General features: G+C 42.7%; 1 protein-coding gene across 1 annotated transcript in view; it reads right to left on the reverse strand.

The window, feature by feature from the left end:
- Window positions 1-391: 391 nt before the first annotated feature.
- Window positions 392-16,374, reverse strand: part of LOC143929924 (transmembrane protein 176B-like) — a 30,110-nt gene continuing 14,127 nt past the window's right edge. Inside the window, exons 3-6 of the mRNA XM_077453862.1 lie at window positions 12,425-12,481; window positions 3,011-3,235; window positions 1,950-2,070; window positions 392-1,263 (exon numbers count right to left, since the gene is read on the reverse strand). Coding sequence (XP_077309988.1) covers window positions 1,202-1,263; window positions 1,950-2,070; window positions 3,011-3,235; window positions 12,425-12,481 — 465 coding nt within the window. The 3' untranslated portion in view covers window positions 392-1,201. The remainder of the gene's footprint in view (window positions 1,264-1,949; window positions 2,071-3,010; window positions 3,236-12,424; window positions 12,482-16,374) is intronic.

Raw genomic sequence — 16,374 nt, forward strand, 5'->3', positions numbered from 1 at the left:
CAGTGCCCCATTTGTTTATCATGGACTGTTTAATAGTCTGGTTTTTCACAGATAATTTTATATTTGTTTACGCCATAGAAACTATTTTTATATTTTTTTTGCACAACGTCACTTTTGTTGTATATTTGCACGATGCTGGTTTGCAATAACAAGCAGTTATTAGTCTAAGAGATTTATTTAACTTCACAGCAAGCGTGGCATTTTATATATATTTAATGTTAAAGTGCTCACTAGTAAAATAAATTTACTTCAGTTACTCAATGCCTTATGGAATAACAAAGCATTACAAAGTCTGGCTGATGCAGAAGTAACAATATATGTCTTTATTGTGACAGTGGCAAGATATCAAGGTTACATTTATTTAATTATTACTGAAAGATAATCATGCTTATATAGGAAAAAAAAAACGAAAAAAAAAACTACTTAAAATTACACGCGAGTTTATGAACATTACATTCTATAAAATCATATTAAGTCAGTTATTTTGTGAATCTGCAAAAGGATCATGAGCGGAGTATAAACGGTCATTCAAAGCAGACACAAGGCTAATGTCTCTGCTACGGAGTCACAAAAGATAAAAAACAGGGTAATTGCCCAACGAGGGCAGCAGTCTATTAAGGAGAATCTGTCCGTTCCCATTCAGGACCAGTTCCCCAATTATGTGAAACATGTCCCGGACTAATGATTGGCCACTTAGGCACAAACTCTGCATCCTAGGAGGAATGAAAGGTCAAATGCTGCCCCATACCTAGAAGCAAAGATTTCCAATGGAGGCACATAGAAAGAAGGGAATGTGCTAAGATGAGTGTCAGGGGTGGAAGGTCTGGCTAGCAAAAAAAGAATGGGAAAGGTGACAGGTTCTATTTAAGACATTTAAAAAGGAAAAAGCATACCAAGATCTACTTGTTCCCTGGCTGTCATGCTAATCCAGTGGCTTATATGTTTTCACTGAGCCAGGACAAGGATGCTGATTAGGGGTCTTGAATTCACTTTGACTTTTCTGACTCGATTGTTCCAGGTCAGCTCTTAAATCCAAAGTTCTAAAAGCCAAAACAGCCAGGCAACTAGCATTACTGAAAGTTGGCCAGCAATGACAGCTTGCCCATTTCTCTCAGCACAGGATTTAGAATATTTTCTTTGCATTTTGTAGCTTTAGGAAGCTGAAATAAGCCTTTGTAAAATATAGATCACACCATCGTCCTCAAGCAATAATAATGTCTTGGGTAAGGTTTGGTGACAGCAGAGGATCATCATTCTCTTCAACTTTCTGTGAGACAAAAAAATAAATAAATACATATATGATATGATGTCTACCTGTTAAATATTGTCATTATGAAAATACAGAATTAATTATATTTTGTATCAACCATCCCTGCTCTGCCACACACCTTCCTTTTCAAAAGTCACTGCAGACATTTCCACCGGCAGTCTGGTTTTTAATTATGCAATTGAGTAATTTGGCTAGGGGCCCTATAATATGGTACACTGCTTCCCTATTGGCTAAATTACTATACAGACATTACCAACTATCTGTAACTGCAACTTTGCTGCATTTTCATTGTGGCTTGCCCTGCAGAGTCACTTGTCAAATCTCCAGAGCTGGACCCACATGTGCACTTCTATGGAATACAAACTCTCCATAAAACTGAGCGGAGTGTGCTCAATGCACGTGTGGGCCTGGCTCAGAAGGTATTGATAAGTGGCCATTTGTCTTCCTTGGTGATCTCGCTGAATATGGGACATGCAAGCACAAGATTGAAAAAGGGATGCAAAGGCAGGGCAAGCTACACTTCAATAATGAATCCCTGAGACGGCTGGGAACCCACATACTCACTCTAGTACTTTTTATATGTCTATGGAGGTTTTTTTTTTTTTTTTTACTTTCAAATCTGGACCTGCCATTTTAATATCTGCTTGACTCTAGCAGTAACCTATTAGTATGTCACTACTTAGCTCACATTTGCAGGCTTTGAAAAACACGTTCAGTCTGTAGATCAGAGTTATAACAGAAACACAGATGCCCCAGATCATCATCAGCAAGGACATAATGACCAAGCCTAACAGCAAGTTCTGTGCAAAAGAGAGGAAAGCCATCAAACCAACTGTTAAGACATTCAGTCATTTTCAACTACAGGAACTGTATTCAATTATTACTGCCTAAAAAAACTGTTTAAAACACTAGTATTACTTCAAAAAAAAATTCAGATAAAGTGGGATAAAGTAGGAAAGGGCCACAGCCTTGGTCAGGGTTTTTTTTTTTTTTTCGTTTTTTTACTTCTGTTCATATTCCAGATTCACAAAAAGAGGAGAGATCTCCCCAGCTGGGACACAGACAGCTTAAAAACCAAACACAGGCTCTCACCCTTCCATCAGGGCCGGGACAAGGGGTGGGCAGGAGGGACGGCTGCCCCTGGCGCAATGGTTTATTGCAGGGGTAGAGGGCACCCTGACCCTAACCCTAAGGGAAAGGGGGGCGCAGTTTGGCATCTTTGCCCTGGGCACTGGATGATCTTGTCCCGGCACTGCCTTCCATAATTTATCCAAACCTAAAAAAGTTTTACCTTGAGCACCGTTTTAAAGTTAGAGTGTAAATAGAATTAGGAAAAAAATGTGTTCAAGGGGTAGAGCCTTTGGGGTTGATTTACTAGTGCAAAATCTGGTGCAGCTCTACATAGAAAGCAATCAGCTTCCAGGTTTTTTTTTTTTTTTGCCAAAGCTTAATTGAACAACCTGAAATTAGACACAAATTGGATTCCATGCACAGCTACACCAGATTTTTCACGCTCCAGTTTTAGTAAATCAACCCCTTAGGATTCAGTGAAATCCTAGGCAGGCACTTCTGTGGCAGCTGTAGAGAGCCCTTGTGATTTCAAGCCCTACTACTAAGGAATACGCTTTGCAACAGCAATAACGTTCACCAGCTGCAAAAGCAGTCAGTATGAGAATCACTGGGGAGGTTAAACATCTTTCATCCCATGTACAGTCCAAGCAGAAATAGACAGAGTCGCACCTCATATTCTTGAAATTCACTCTTGCATCTCTGCAAAATCCAGTATGTTCCATAGTCGTCGACTGGAGGCGCAGTTATGTAGTAATAGTTGTTTTGTTTGAGAACGTTATCACACAGATCAGCCATGCTCCTCCAGGAGAAGCTACCGATGTCAATGGCAGCAAAGACTAAGCCAGCAATAGACACTGCCAAGCAGCCAAACAGAGAAATGAAGGCAAGGAAAATCTATGTGACAGACAAAAGAAAAAAAATATGATGATATAAAAAATAATATACATTGGAGATCAAAACAACCTACAATTTCCCTAAATTTCAAGGTCACTGCTTAGTCCTATATGCTTAGTTCTATTTGAAATGATCTAAACAGGAGTAAAAGAGCAGTTTTGTTAATGTAGAGCTCCATCCAAAAGGGAAAGCTCCGCTTGTTTGCTTTCCTTTCTCCCCCGCCACTGGCTTCTTTTGGGGGGTGTGGGCGGATACACCTCAAAACCAGGTACGATCACAGTGCGACTCGTGCATGCACAGTAGGAAACAGACTGTGAAGGTGCAAGGCTTCGCTTCTGTTTCTCTTAGTGAAGATGTCGGCGCCTGCACCTGGGACCGATGGCTGGATCGGCTTGGGGTGCCAACATTGCGGGATACCTGGACAGGCACGTGTTCTTTATATTAAAAGTCAGCAGCTATAGTATTTGTTCCCAAAGCTAGAATTCCTCTTTAAACATATTTCATACAATATATATATATATATATATATATATATATATATATATATATATATATATATATATATATATATATATATATATATATATATATATATATATATATATATATATAATTTTTTTTTTTTTTTTTTACACATACAAACAGTACATCTATCTCATACTAGGTTACTACTAGTAGGTTAGGTACTATAGCAAGCCAAGCCATCCAATGTGCTTTTTATGGTTCTAGGAGTTTTCCTATGCTTTTACAGCAGCCTTATAGCAGTCAATTTATATTTTTCAGGGGAGTTGCAGAGTCTCCTCGTTTCTGAGGTTTAGCAAGAAATGTATACTTTATTAGAAGGACAGCTAAAGAAAACTTAAAATATTCCTAAATGTATATGGTTGCCCATACTAGAAAAAGGTAAAAGGTTTCCTGCTTTCATAGGGCCCGTAAGGTCCACATATCCACATTGCACTACCATCCCCAATGTACTGTCAGATTGTCTGAAATTACTTGTATAAATTTCAAAAAAAAATTTTAGCTCTGAATTGTCCGAACACACAATCTTCTGTTTGCTGATAACCTGATGGTCTGCAATTCCCTAACGTGAGCTTTTAATTCTGCAGTTCAGTGCTTCCTAGTTTCCCATAAAAGATCAAAGCATGTCAACACACCGAACTAGCTCCAATAAATTGGCTATAAAGGCAGTTTTTTACCCCAACTTATTCTCTGTATTAAAAGGTAAAAAACCTTGTGTTCAGCTCCCCACCCTTACATGAGGCCAATTTAGATCCAGCGCTGTGCCAAAGAGTAACGGCTCTCTCCTCACTGAACATGGAGGCAGCAGTGTGAGCCATTGGTTTCTGCTGCTGTCAATCACACCCTGTGAGGAGAGAGTGGGGTGGGGGGCTGAGGCGTACTGACTGTGTGTGTCCTTGTACAAAGAGTCTAACCTGGGATAGAGCCCGTAGAAGTGCCCCCCATAGGAATTAGCTTGCTATGGGGGCACTCGGATGTGGGGAGGAGAAGCCAGGGGCGTTGGCGGGAGGTCCCAGAAGAGGGTGATCAGGGCTGCTCTATGCAAAACCCTTGCACAGGTTTGTTATTTAAAAAATAAATTCCTTTACAATCATTTTAAAAATAAATGGAAAACTTTACCATCAATAAATGGTCATTAAAGCACATAGGTGTTAATAGGCCCGAATACTCTTCTGAAAGTGTTAATGCTCTTGTTCCACCCTATTGCAGTTTAGGATTATTGCATGCAGAGTGTAGTTCGCCGCAAAAGCCTTTCTGTATGGTAAGATCAGGGGGGCGATCTTTAAAATTAGGGCAAAGTGAACAAATCTCTTGTTAGTCCAACCCCCTAACATGCTTCTTCTTTTCCCCACTGCTTTGTAACAGTCTGTAACCACTTCATTACTTTGACGTTCTATACCGGGGATTATGGCAACAGCCAGCTGCCATAATCCCAGTATATTTTTATACTGCGGGCAATTCTCTTTCACATAAAAGTGGTCCTGGTGGCATGTTTGGCACAGGATCACTTTATGATCCGCGCCCCTTCCTGGTCATTTTACCTGCTTACCGGACCCATCAGTAGCAGCGAAAACAATCCGATCCTGTGTTGCGAAGGGCAGGAAGTCAAGTGAGGGCAAGATGGCCCCCACTCGACTCTATGCCCTTGGAGGCCCGGAGCGACGTCTGACATTGCTTCCACCTCTAGGCCTTAAGGACCCTTGTAAAGGGTCATGTAAATTGAATTCAAAAAGTTAAACTTGATAAAACACAGTGGACCAAAACCAGCAGATGACATGGCTCCCCAAATTAACACGGACTGAGGAAAATGTTGCATTTCATTTGGAAATCAAGGTTCCAGAGTCTGGAAGAAGAGTGGAGAGGCACAGAATCCAAGTTGCATGAGGTCCAGTGTTAAGTTTTCCACTGTCAGTGATGATTTGAGGAGCCATGTCATCTGCTGGTGTTGGCCCACTGTGTTTTATAAAGACCAAAGTCAGCGCAGCCCTCTACCAGGAGATTTTAGAGCACTTCATGCTTCCCTCTGCTGACCAGCTTTAAGGAGATGCGGATTTAATTTTCCAGCAGGACTTGGCACCTGCCCACACTGCCAAAACTACCAATACCTGGTTTAATGATCATTGTATCACTGTGCTTAATTGGCCAGCAAACTCACCTGACCTAAACCCCAGGGGAGAATTTGTGGAGTATTGTCAAGAGGAGGATGAGACTCCAGACCCAACAATGCAGACAAGCTGAAGGCCGCTATGAAAGCAACCTGGGCTTCCATAGCACCTCAGCAGTACCACAGGCCGATTACCTCCATGCCACGCCGCATTGATGCAGTAATTCACGCAAAAGGAACCCTAACCAAGTATTAAGTGCATACTATACTGCAGCCCTCAAAAAAAAAAAAAAAAAAAAGAAAAATTCCACTTGCCTGCTTGCATTTGGCAAGTGAAATTAGGAGGAGTGCGAGTATGGACAGGGCTGTGCTGCATCGGCAATGTATCCAGTGTCCCCCTGCCATGCACACACTCGCAGTGCGGGCAGTTCAATAGACATTCCACAGCCGCCTGGAACCACACATCTGCGCCTGCACAGGCTCGCATCGCGAGCTTTGCAAAAAGTGTACCAGCCGGCACCACTTGGGACCGCCCCTCTCCAGCTCCCACACATCTAAGGAGTGCACCGATACCTGACCCCTGTGGTTGCAGGGGAATGGTATGTGCTGTGATGTTCTGGAGGCATTGATATAATGGGGGATTGAACAATAAATTTGTTGGGATTAAAGAGATTGAAAGCACATATCTGCTGGATTGGGGGGGGGGGGTGTAATTGGAGGCATAGGTCTGAATCGCACCCCCCAATCTATTATATCCATGCCTCCAATTTGGCCCTCCTCCATTCTATCATAACTATGCCTGCAATTCTGCCCCCCCCCATTCTATTATACCTATGCCTCCAATTCTGCCCCCCCATTCTATCACACCTATACCTCCAATTCTGCCCCCCCATTCGATCATACCTATGCCTCCAATTCTGCCCCCCATTCTATCATATCTACGCATCCAATTTCACCCCCCCCCCCCATTTTATCATACCTATGCTTCCAATTCTGCCCCCCTCCCCCATTCCATTACACCTATGCCTCCAATTACACCCCCCCCCATTCTATTATACCGATGCCTCCAATTCTGCCCTCCCCCACATTCTTTCATACCTATGGAACATGGGTATGATAGAAATGGGGGGAGGGGGGCAGAATTGGAGGCATAGGTATGATAGAATGGGGGAGGGGGCGGATATGGAGGCGTAGGTGTGTTGGTGAGGGGAGGTTGGAAGACTAGGTGTGCTGGGGGGTCATTAAAAGCACAAAGCTCAGGTTTGCTGGGGGGGGGGGGCATTGGAGGCAGAGACATACTGGGAAGAGGAGGTAGAGGTGTGCTAGAGGGAGAAGGGATTGGAGAAATAGGTGTGATGGGGGGGGGGGGGGGGCATTGGAGGAGGCGTTGAAGGTAGAGATGTACTGGGGGAGGTCTTGGAGGTAGAGTTTTATTTGCCTTAAAGCGGAGTTCCACCCACTTTTATAATTTGGTCTTAAAAAGGAAAGACCACTCCCTCCACCACTCTTTTTTGGTTAACAATTGTTTTTTTTCCATACCTTAAATGAAGTACATAATGTACTTCTGTCCCAGCCTCACCACAGCCCAGGGTGCCATATCCTCCAACTCCCCCACTGCCTTCTGGGACCTGTGTGTGTCCCAGAAGACGACGAGGGCCATTCAGAAAGTGACTTGTGCATGCGCAGTAGGAAACCGGCTCTGCCCGTTTCCCTTAGTTAGAATGGCGAAATCAAGTCCTTATTAAAAGTCAGCAGCTACAGTGTTGGTAGCTGCTGACTTTTAAAAAAAATTTTTTTTTGCAGCTGGAACACCGTTTTAATACCACACTTTGACTTAGGGAAAGCACTTATTTTCCTTTTATGTTTACATTGTTTTATAATTTAATATTGTTAAAGTTGTTATTTATTTTTGTAACTTAATTCTGAATAAAACATTTAACAGTGTAATTTCATGAGATAATTTACAAGAGCGTGTTTAGGGGTGAAATTTGGGGCAGGGTAGGGTTTGGGTGGTGCAACAGGTGGTGAGTAACTAATGTCTGTCTCGTAGCTCAGGACTTGAAATTTTGAGTCCTGCTATACTGTACATGGGCATACTTTTCAGTAAGCCAACATTTCTGTATTAAAAACCTTTTGTTTTTATTGGTATTATGTACTATTCTATTTTTCAGAGATACTAAATTTAGGGTTTTCACTAGCAGTAAGCCATACGCATCAAAATTAAAATAAATAAATGCTTGAAATATAGGGCTGTGTGTAACGCATCTATATAAAAAATAGTTGAGTTTGACTTTTTGAATTCAGTTATTGAAATTAATTACATTTTTGATGATATTCTAATTTCATGAGCTGCACCTGTACATCCAAAGAGTGACCCTTTAAAAGGAGAAGTACAGCCAAAGCTCGTTTGGCTGTAATTCTCCTGTGGATCACAGGAGTGAAGTTTGTTCTGCACTCCTGTGACCTGTTTTCAGTAGACAGCGGGCTTCACAGAGGTCACAGAGTTGGTCCAGGCTCGGGTAAGATAGCGACAATTAAGTCGGGATCCACCCACATGCCTGACCTGGCTTAGCCTCTCAGCAAGCTGCTCCCACTCCCTCCACAGCCCAGGGCTCCAATCAGCAACTTTCTGCTCAGGGAGCTGTGAGAACCGAACGTTCGGCGGCAGTTGATCATTCGGTTCTCAGTGTTAGAGCCGGCGGGGGACAGATGCATCATCGGACCAAAAAAGAAACACAAGGGGGCACCAGCTAAGTGCAGCATCAATGGGTTTATTATGATTAAAAAGCCAAATGCAAACTCACAGAAATATAGAATCAAAGAGCTTATCTGCAACCATGCCACATTGGATGGAAGCTGTCCACCAGAAGAGCCGCTTGCGACAGCAAACAGCGTGTAGTCAGTGAGGAAACCAGGTCCAATGTTCCAGGAGATGAGGAGAGCTACCGTGGGACACAAGGTAGGATGTGATGTCACAATTGAGGCAGGCGGGTTGCTATGGTAACCGTATGGTATCGTCTCCTGGAACATTGGAATTGGTTTCCTCACTGACTACACACTGTTTTCACAAGTGGCTCATCTGGTGGACGGCTTCCATCCAATCTGGCATGGCTCTTGGATTTTATATTGTGAGTTTACATTTGGCTTTTATCATAATAAACCTATTGATGTTGCACCTAGCTGGCGCACCCTTGTGCTCCTTTTTTGTCATTTCAGCCCTAGACTGCAACGGTCAGCTTCATGGGGGAGAGCAATGTCTTGCTCTCAAATAGGGATGAGCTTCGTGTTCGAGTCGAGCGTACGTTCGACTTGAACATTGGCTGATTGTCCGTTCGGCGATATCCGAACACTTGGTCCGTTCGCGTCAAAATTCACGTGGCGCTCACGGCCCACAATGCACTGCGATGGCGCAGTGCATTGCTGGCTCATGATTGGCCAAGCATGCACTGTGACCCCGCATGCTTGGCCAATCGCAGCGCCAGCAGCGAGGAGAGCCATGATTGGCCACAGGCAGGATGCCTGTGGCCAATCATAGCTCAGGCTGTGTAGTGCATGCCCCACACTATATAAGGCCGCCATTGAGGCGGCCTCGTGTAGTGTGTTGGCATCTGAAGCAGTGGGTGTTCTGTGTACCTTCAACACAGTACACACCGATCGTTTTTGGCTGATTTCCTATCTTGCTGTTGTGTAGTGGTTATTGTCTGTGCCCTGACCGCAGTATACACCACTATATTCACCTCACCTATATAGCTAGTGATCTATCTTTAATAATAGAGCTTGCAGTCAGTAGTGTTAGGAGATAGTGCGTGCTGTCTGCGTGCTCTGTACCCAGTACATACCGCTATAATCCACCTACATAGCTGTTCTCTATTTGAGCCCAATTGCCATCTGCAGGAGTTATTGGAAGTTGTGTGTGCCTCCAGCACAGCACAGTATACATCTGTATATACGTATATATATATATATATATATATATATATATATATATATACACACATATATATATATATATTATATACATATACACATATATATATATTATATACATATACACATATATATATATTATATACATATACATATATACACATATATATATGTTGGAAGAACATTTTTGGTTCTGGGTGATGCCAGCAGCCCAATTTTTCTGCCCCTGTTTAACAGGGGCGTTTAATTACAATTTTTGATGCAATGCTTTGCAGCAGGGCCAATTCCTGCAATAAAACTAGAGTATATGGCAGAGGTTGCAGTGTGGTGGCACCAGCAGCAGTGCCTAAGGCCAAATTTTTCTGCCCCTGTTTAACAGGGACATGTAATTACAATTCTTGATATAATATTTCACAGGAGGGCCCCTTCCTGTGCCCACCCAGAGTAACGGTGAGGACTTATAGTGTTGTGGCACCAGCACCACAACCACCAAATGTCAATTTTTCTACCACTGTTCAACAATGGCATGTAATTACAATTTTTGATATAATCGTTCACAGCAGGGCGCTCCAGCGCCCACCAAGAGTCACTTTGAGGGCTTACAATGTTGTGGCAAAACCAACACCTTGTTCCGCCATTTCTGCAGAGCATATAGGGCAGGCCCCTACTTTCAAACATCCAACTTACAAACATCTCCTACTTGCAAACGGAAGGAGACAACAGCAAGTGAGATGAAAAAAGACGGACGGCAAAACAAATTATACAGGGGTGATAACCCTTCCCTATGTTTTCCAAAAAGCTTAAAAATAGTTTTTTTGACTGGAGCTACACTTTAAAAAATGTACCAGTTGAAAATTACAAACAGATTCTACTTAATTACAACAAATCTACAAAGTCCCTGTCTTGTTTGCACCACCTGTATACTGCTGTTCTGAGTATATAGGGCCTGGGGGCCACACGTATTTCCTTTTTTTAATATGGGTACGGGGTTCCCCTTAATATCCGTACAAGACCCAAAGGGGCTGGTAATGGGCAGGGAGGGCTACCCATGCCATTTTTCTCAATGATTTTCAACCACATTGCAGGAACCAGATATAACATTAAAACAGCAAGCAGTTTGAAATGACGTTATTTCCATTAAATGTCATTTTGTGCAGGGACTGTTCTAAACACGGGAAACACGTGGCACTTCACAGGCATACTATAGACACCCCCCAGGCACGATATTTAAAGGAATATTTCACTTTTTTTTCACTTTAATCGTCATTAAAATCAGTGCTCCCGCCAAAACGGCCATTTTTAAAAACATTTTAGGCATTGACCCATGTCCCCTGGGGCAGGAGCCAGGTCCCCAAACCCTTTTTAGGACAGCATCTTGCATATTAGCTGTTAAAATTAGCACTTTTAATTTTGAACGTTCGAGTCCCATAGACTTCAATGGGGTTCTAACGTTCGTACGAATTTGGGGTCCGTTCGAAAGTTCTGGTGCGAACCGAAGCGGGGGGGGTGTTTGGCTCATCCCTACACATGACTTAAAAACTATCATTTTTTTATTCTACAGAGCCTCTGCTTTCAGAAAATATAAATTAAAACATTGGATTGCGTGCATAATTCATTCTGGAAACATACTTGTAATCCAAAGCACTCTTATATCTAAGGGAATTTCTCCATAAGAAATAACGGAAACTCAGATGATTCGTTCCACAACCATTTATTCATAAGCCCTTCAGTTTTCAGTCCATATAAAATGATTATAGCTGTGTGATAGATTGTGTAACCATAAAATGTCCATCCACAAATGGCCACGTCTAAAAGGGGAATAGAAGCAAAATCCAGGAGGAGCTACAGAGTATAAAAGAGAAGAGAGGCGCATCTAAGTGTAGCAATATGGTTACATTTAAAGATTTAGTAAACCCTGATGAGTTTACTTCCTCTTTCATTCCCTGCAAAGGCAAAGCATAATGGACTACTATGCATCGCCGACACGCGCGGCATCTTCGTCGTTGACGGTGCCGCGCTCAGTGCGCCTGCGTAGACAGCGGTGCCTGTCTTTCGGCAAATATCTCCTAAACCGTGTAGGTTTAGGAGATATTTCTTGGACCTACAGGTAAACCTTAATCTAGGCTTACATGTAGGTCAAAGTGGTTTGTAAGGGTTTACAACCACTTTAATGAAGGTACGACATTTAGCAACTCGCATGATTGCTAAATGTTGTATATTCATTAAATGTAACCATATTGCTACAGTTAGAGGTGCATCTGTTCTCTTTTATACTATGTTGTGATGTGACGCGACTTGTATATCAAAACATCACTTGTATATCAAGTCAACATGTATAAAACATTTTTTGCTCGTCTTGCAAAACACTCTCAGACCAAGTTACTCTCAATCCAAGGTTTTACTGTATAATGTTCTAGGGGTTCAAGTCATTTTATTGCCAAAAATGAAGATTTTTACATGTGTGCCAAAAGGAAAAATTAGCTAGCGTTGAATTGGTTAAATTGCACAGACCTCCCTGTGTCGGAATATGGTTTACATTTTGGAGCATGATCTTAATATGGACATATGATATGTGTACATCATAGCTGTTTTTTCAGCACTGATCAACATGGTAACCAGGGAAAAATTACACTTACCCATAATGCACTGGGATATTTGTAAGCCAAAACATTCAATGCTCCAGCAACAAGGAACTGTAAAGGAGACAATTAAATATTATGGCATTTTAAATTGCAATACACCTACAACCATCTACAAGTATATTTAAGAATACAGACAAGTCGAGACAAGAAAAACAGTAAGCACCCCCGAATAGGTCTCCCCTGTGTGTGCTAAGCACGACCCAAACTCCTGGAGTGCTTCAGGGTTTTTGCCAAATGCAGAGCAAAATCTTTACGGTGTCCTCGTAAGGGGTTTTCTGCTGCATTGGTAAAACAGCCACACAGGACAAAGAAAAAGGTTACCTTTAACATCAGCCCCAGAACAGGGATGAGCTTTGAGTTTGAGTCAAACATCGGGTGTTCCCCGAACAGAAAAGTTTATGGGCCGTTTGCGGCAAATTTGAGCACCCCATAATGCACTGCAAAACCACAGTGCATTGCTGTATGAGGATTGGCCAAAGCATACACCACAAGCTTTGGCCAATCACAGCATGCTCCTCAGCAAAAGCCATAATTGGCACAATCATGGCACAGGGGGACCAAGTCCATGCTGTATAAGACTGCTTACACAGCGCCCATATAGTGGATGAAGAGGATATATATATATATTCTCCACACACACACACACACACACACACACTCTGCATTCAGCGTAGCCTATATATACACAGTGCACAGCAGATAATACAGTGCAGGCGGTGTACACAGTATATAATACAGTGAAGTGCGGTGTTTAAAAAAAAAAAAAAATTACCCATTATGTCCACAAAGCCTCCAAGGAGAGGCAGACGCTCACAGGCCACTAAAAGAGGGCAAGCAGCCTCTCAAATAATTAACAGCAGAGACCGTTCCTGCACCCAACAAGAGTAACTGAGGGGTTACTGTGTTCTGTCACCACCAACACCTAAGGCCCAATTTTTCAGCAGAGTATATGGTGCAGTCTGTATAGTATATATACTGCAGTTCAGAGAATATAGTGCCCTCAGTGTAGTATATATAATACAGTGCAGGGTATATAGTGCAGTGTACAATAATATAGTGTATTGAAGTGGTTAAGGGGAGCCCTATAAAACGGCATGGGTTGGCGGGGGGGGGGGGGGGGTGGGGGAAGGAACCCACGCTGTTTTTTTATGTACATTGCAGGGATCTGGCAATACATTACAGCTGTGAGCAATTTTCAATGACATTTTTTCCTTTAGAAATGTCATTTTGTTGCAGTACTTTTCTAAACATGGGAAAATGTGCTACTTTAAAGGCAGACTAAGGACACCCCCCATTCACAATATTTAGAGGAATATTTCATTTTTATTGTTTCACTTTGAGCATTCTTAAAATCACTGCTCCTGAAAAAACTTCAGTTTTAAAAACTTTTTGCATTGATACATGTCCCCTGGGGCAGAACCCAGGTCCCCATACACTTTTTATGGCAATAACTTGCATATAAGCCTTTAAGATGAGCACTTTTGATTTTTAACTTTTAGACTAACGGTGTCCGCATGATTGCACAAATTTTTTGTCTGTTCACAAGTTCTGGTGCGAACTGAACTGGGGGGTGTTTGGCTCATCCTTACACAAAAACAGCATACACTTGCCCTTCTTCCTGTCATGGATCTGCCACCTAGGGGTTAAAATAGTGCAGACTAATTTCAGTGATTGGCAACATGCTGCCTTATTTAAACACCTCAGCAGCACTGTGTCTTTGCTGTCTGGCCTGCAGCTCATACCTGTTCCCGTGACGTCCTGTTCCTGTGAGCCGATCGGTTTCCTGTGTTTGACCCGGATTGTTTGACTATGATTTATCTCCGTTATCCTGACCGTGGCCTGCCTTGTAACCATGCTCTGCTCTACACTGCTTGATATCCTGTTGCCGAACTTTGCCTGTATCCTGACCATTCTCTGCCTGTTGTCTATATCTACATCTGATCATCTGTTACCAAACCCGGCTTGTCTGACTACGTATTCAGTGTCTCCCCAGCTTACCAGCCTGCTTTCTGTTTCCTGCTGCACCAGCTGAACTGACAAGACCAAAGACGAACCAGGCACCCATACACCGCCAGGCTCTTGCAGCCACTGTTGCCACACTGGTGGCCCTTGAGCCGGGGGTTGTACTAGACAGCCTTCCCACTGCAAGTCAGGCTCATGCGGCAGGTACACAACACTTCCACTCTACCGCTGATGGGCTGGAAAGGAAGCGTTATGCAAGTTCCTTGTCACTCTAGTTGGAGCTTACACAAAGCCTATGATCCTCTCCCCTAACATGTATGATGGCACTTGGACAAATCGCCAAGCACCGGTGTTTTCACCATGTAGGAGAAAGGTGAGTAACCTATTGTATTAACCTTAACTAGACATTAGCTGCATTTCTTTTTTCTTTTTTTCAGGTTTTCACCTGGTAATTATGTGAATAACATCCTGTCCCTTTATGGCTATACTTGCTTCTCCACTGTATCTATGGAGAGAGTCATGTATTGTATGACTTCAAACAGGTCTCCCTTTGTTCAACTATGTTACATGCAGGCTGATAGGACTAGTAATTTACACAAGAAATTAGGATTGTTTGTGCTTTTTCAGTTTATTGGTAGTGGCAAGGATAAAGCAATTTTGGCAATAATTATGCACTTGCTGTTCTTAGCAAGAAAAATGAAAAATGTAGCCACCACACCCGAGGACTAGCAAGCTGCATAGACCTTAAAGAGTAAAATACTGGTTACTGGCAGCTCCTTGGTGAATTAGACTGCTGCACTCTCATACCAGCCACAGATGGAGTCTTAAAAACCATATTACATGCCCCTCCTGCACACTGCTCCAAAGTACGGCCCCCGCTGGGACTATTAACCCCTTCCCGTCGAGCGTACGAAGATCTGCGTACTCGGCTTCTGGGGGTATACCGGGATGATGCCCACACCTGCAGGCATCATCCCAGTACCGTTTTTTTCAGCGGATGACTGGCTTTCCAGCCATAATGACCGAAGCGGCTAAAAGCCGCTCGGCTGTTATGCCGGAGGAGCGGGAGGGGACGCCCCCCCCTCCCGCCGCTGTTATCCGGTGCTCCCGCTCGATCAGGAGCACCGATTCACGCTCCGATGCCTCCGGCTGCTGGGGAGGAACTGGAACAAAGCCGTAATCGGCTTCGTTCTAGTATCCTAATAGTAAACACGGAAGTGACGTCATGACGTCACTTCCTGTTTACTCGGCTGCCTATGGCGCCGGTTTAAAAAATATATACTGTATTCAGAATCGCTGTTTTTCGGCGATCTGAATACATTGAAATGTAAAGGAGGGATCCCTCCATAAAGAGTACCTGTCACCACCTATTACTGTCACAAGGGATGTTTACATTCCTTGTGACAGCAATAAAAGTGATCAAATTATTATTATTTTTTTTTTTAAACAATTTATTCATTTTCAAATAAAATAAAAAGATTTTTTTTAAAGCGCCCGCCGTCCCCGCGAGCTCGCGAAGCAAAGAAAATGCATACGGAAGTTGCACCCGCATATGTAAACGGTGTTCAAATCACACATGTGAGGTATCGCCTCAGCATTAGCTCCAGGAGTAGGATACAGGTGCACCATCCTGCCGCTGCAAATTGTATTCTATTCTACTGCTCCAGATTTATTTATACATTTTTTTTAGCCCGCAAGTATGTGTAATATTGATCATTATGGCCCCCCGAAATGAACAGTTTGGAGACCCCTGTTCTAGACTCATTTTACAGATACAAGCCATTAAAAAATGAAAATAAAAAAACACGAGAGATGCATATACAGAAAACAAACCCTACCACCATGTGCTCAAGGACAGAAAATAAGGGGAACCTCCCAACAGGGTCATGAACCCTTCTACGCTATCCAAGGTGTAAAAAAAAAAAAAAAAAAAAAAGGAATTCTGATAATTCTGATTCTATAAATACTTATCTTATAGAAAA

The sequence above is a fragment of the Lithobates pipiens genome, unplaced genomic scaffold, assembly GCF_037356315.1.
Source record: "Lithobates pipiens isolate NorthernLeopardFrog02 unplaced genomic scaffold, aLitPip1_a1.2 Scaffold_25, whole genome shotgun sequence".
In the NCBI taxonomy this organism is placed as follows: domain Eukaryota; kingdom Metazoa; phylum Chordata; class Amphibia; order Anura; family Ranidae; genus Lithobates; species Lithobates pipiens.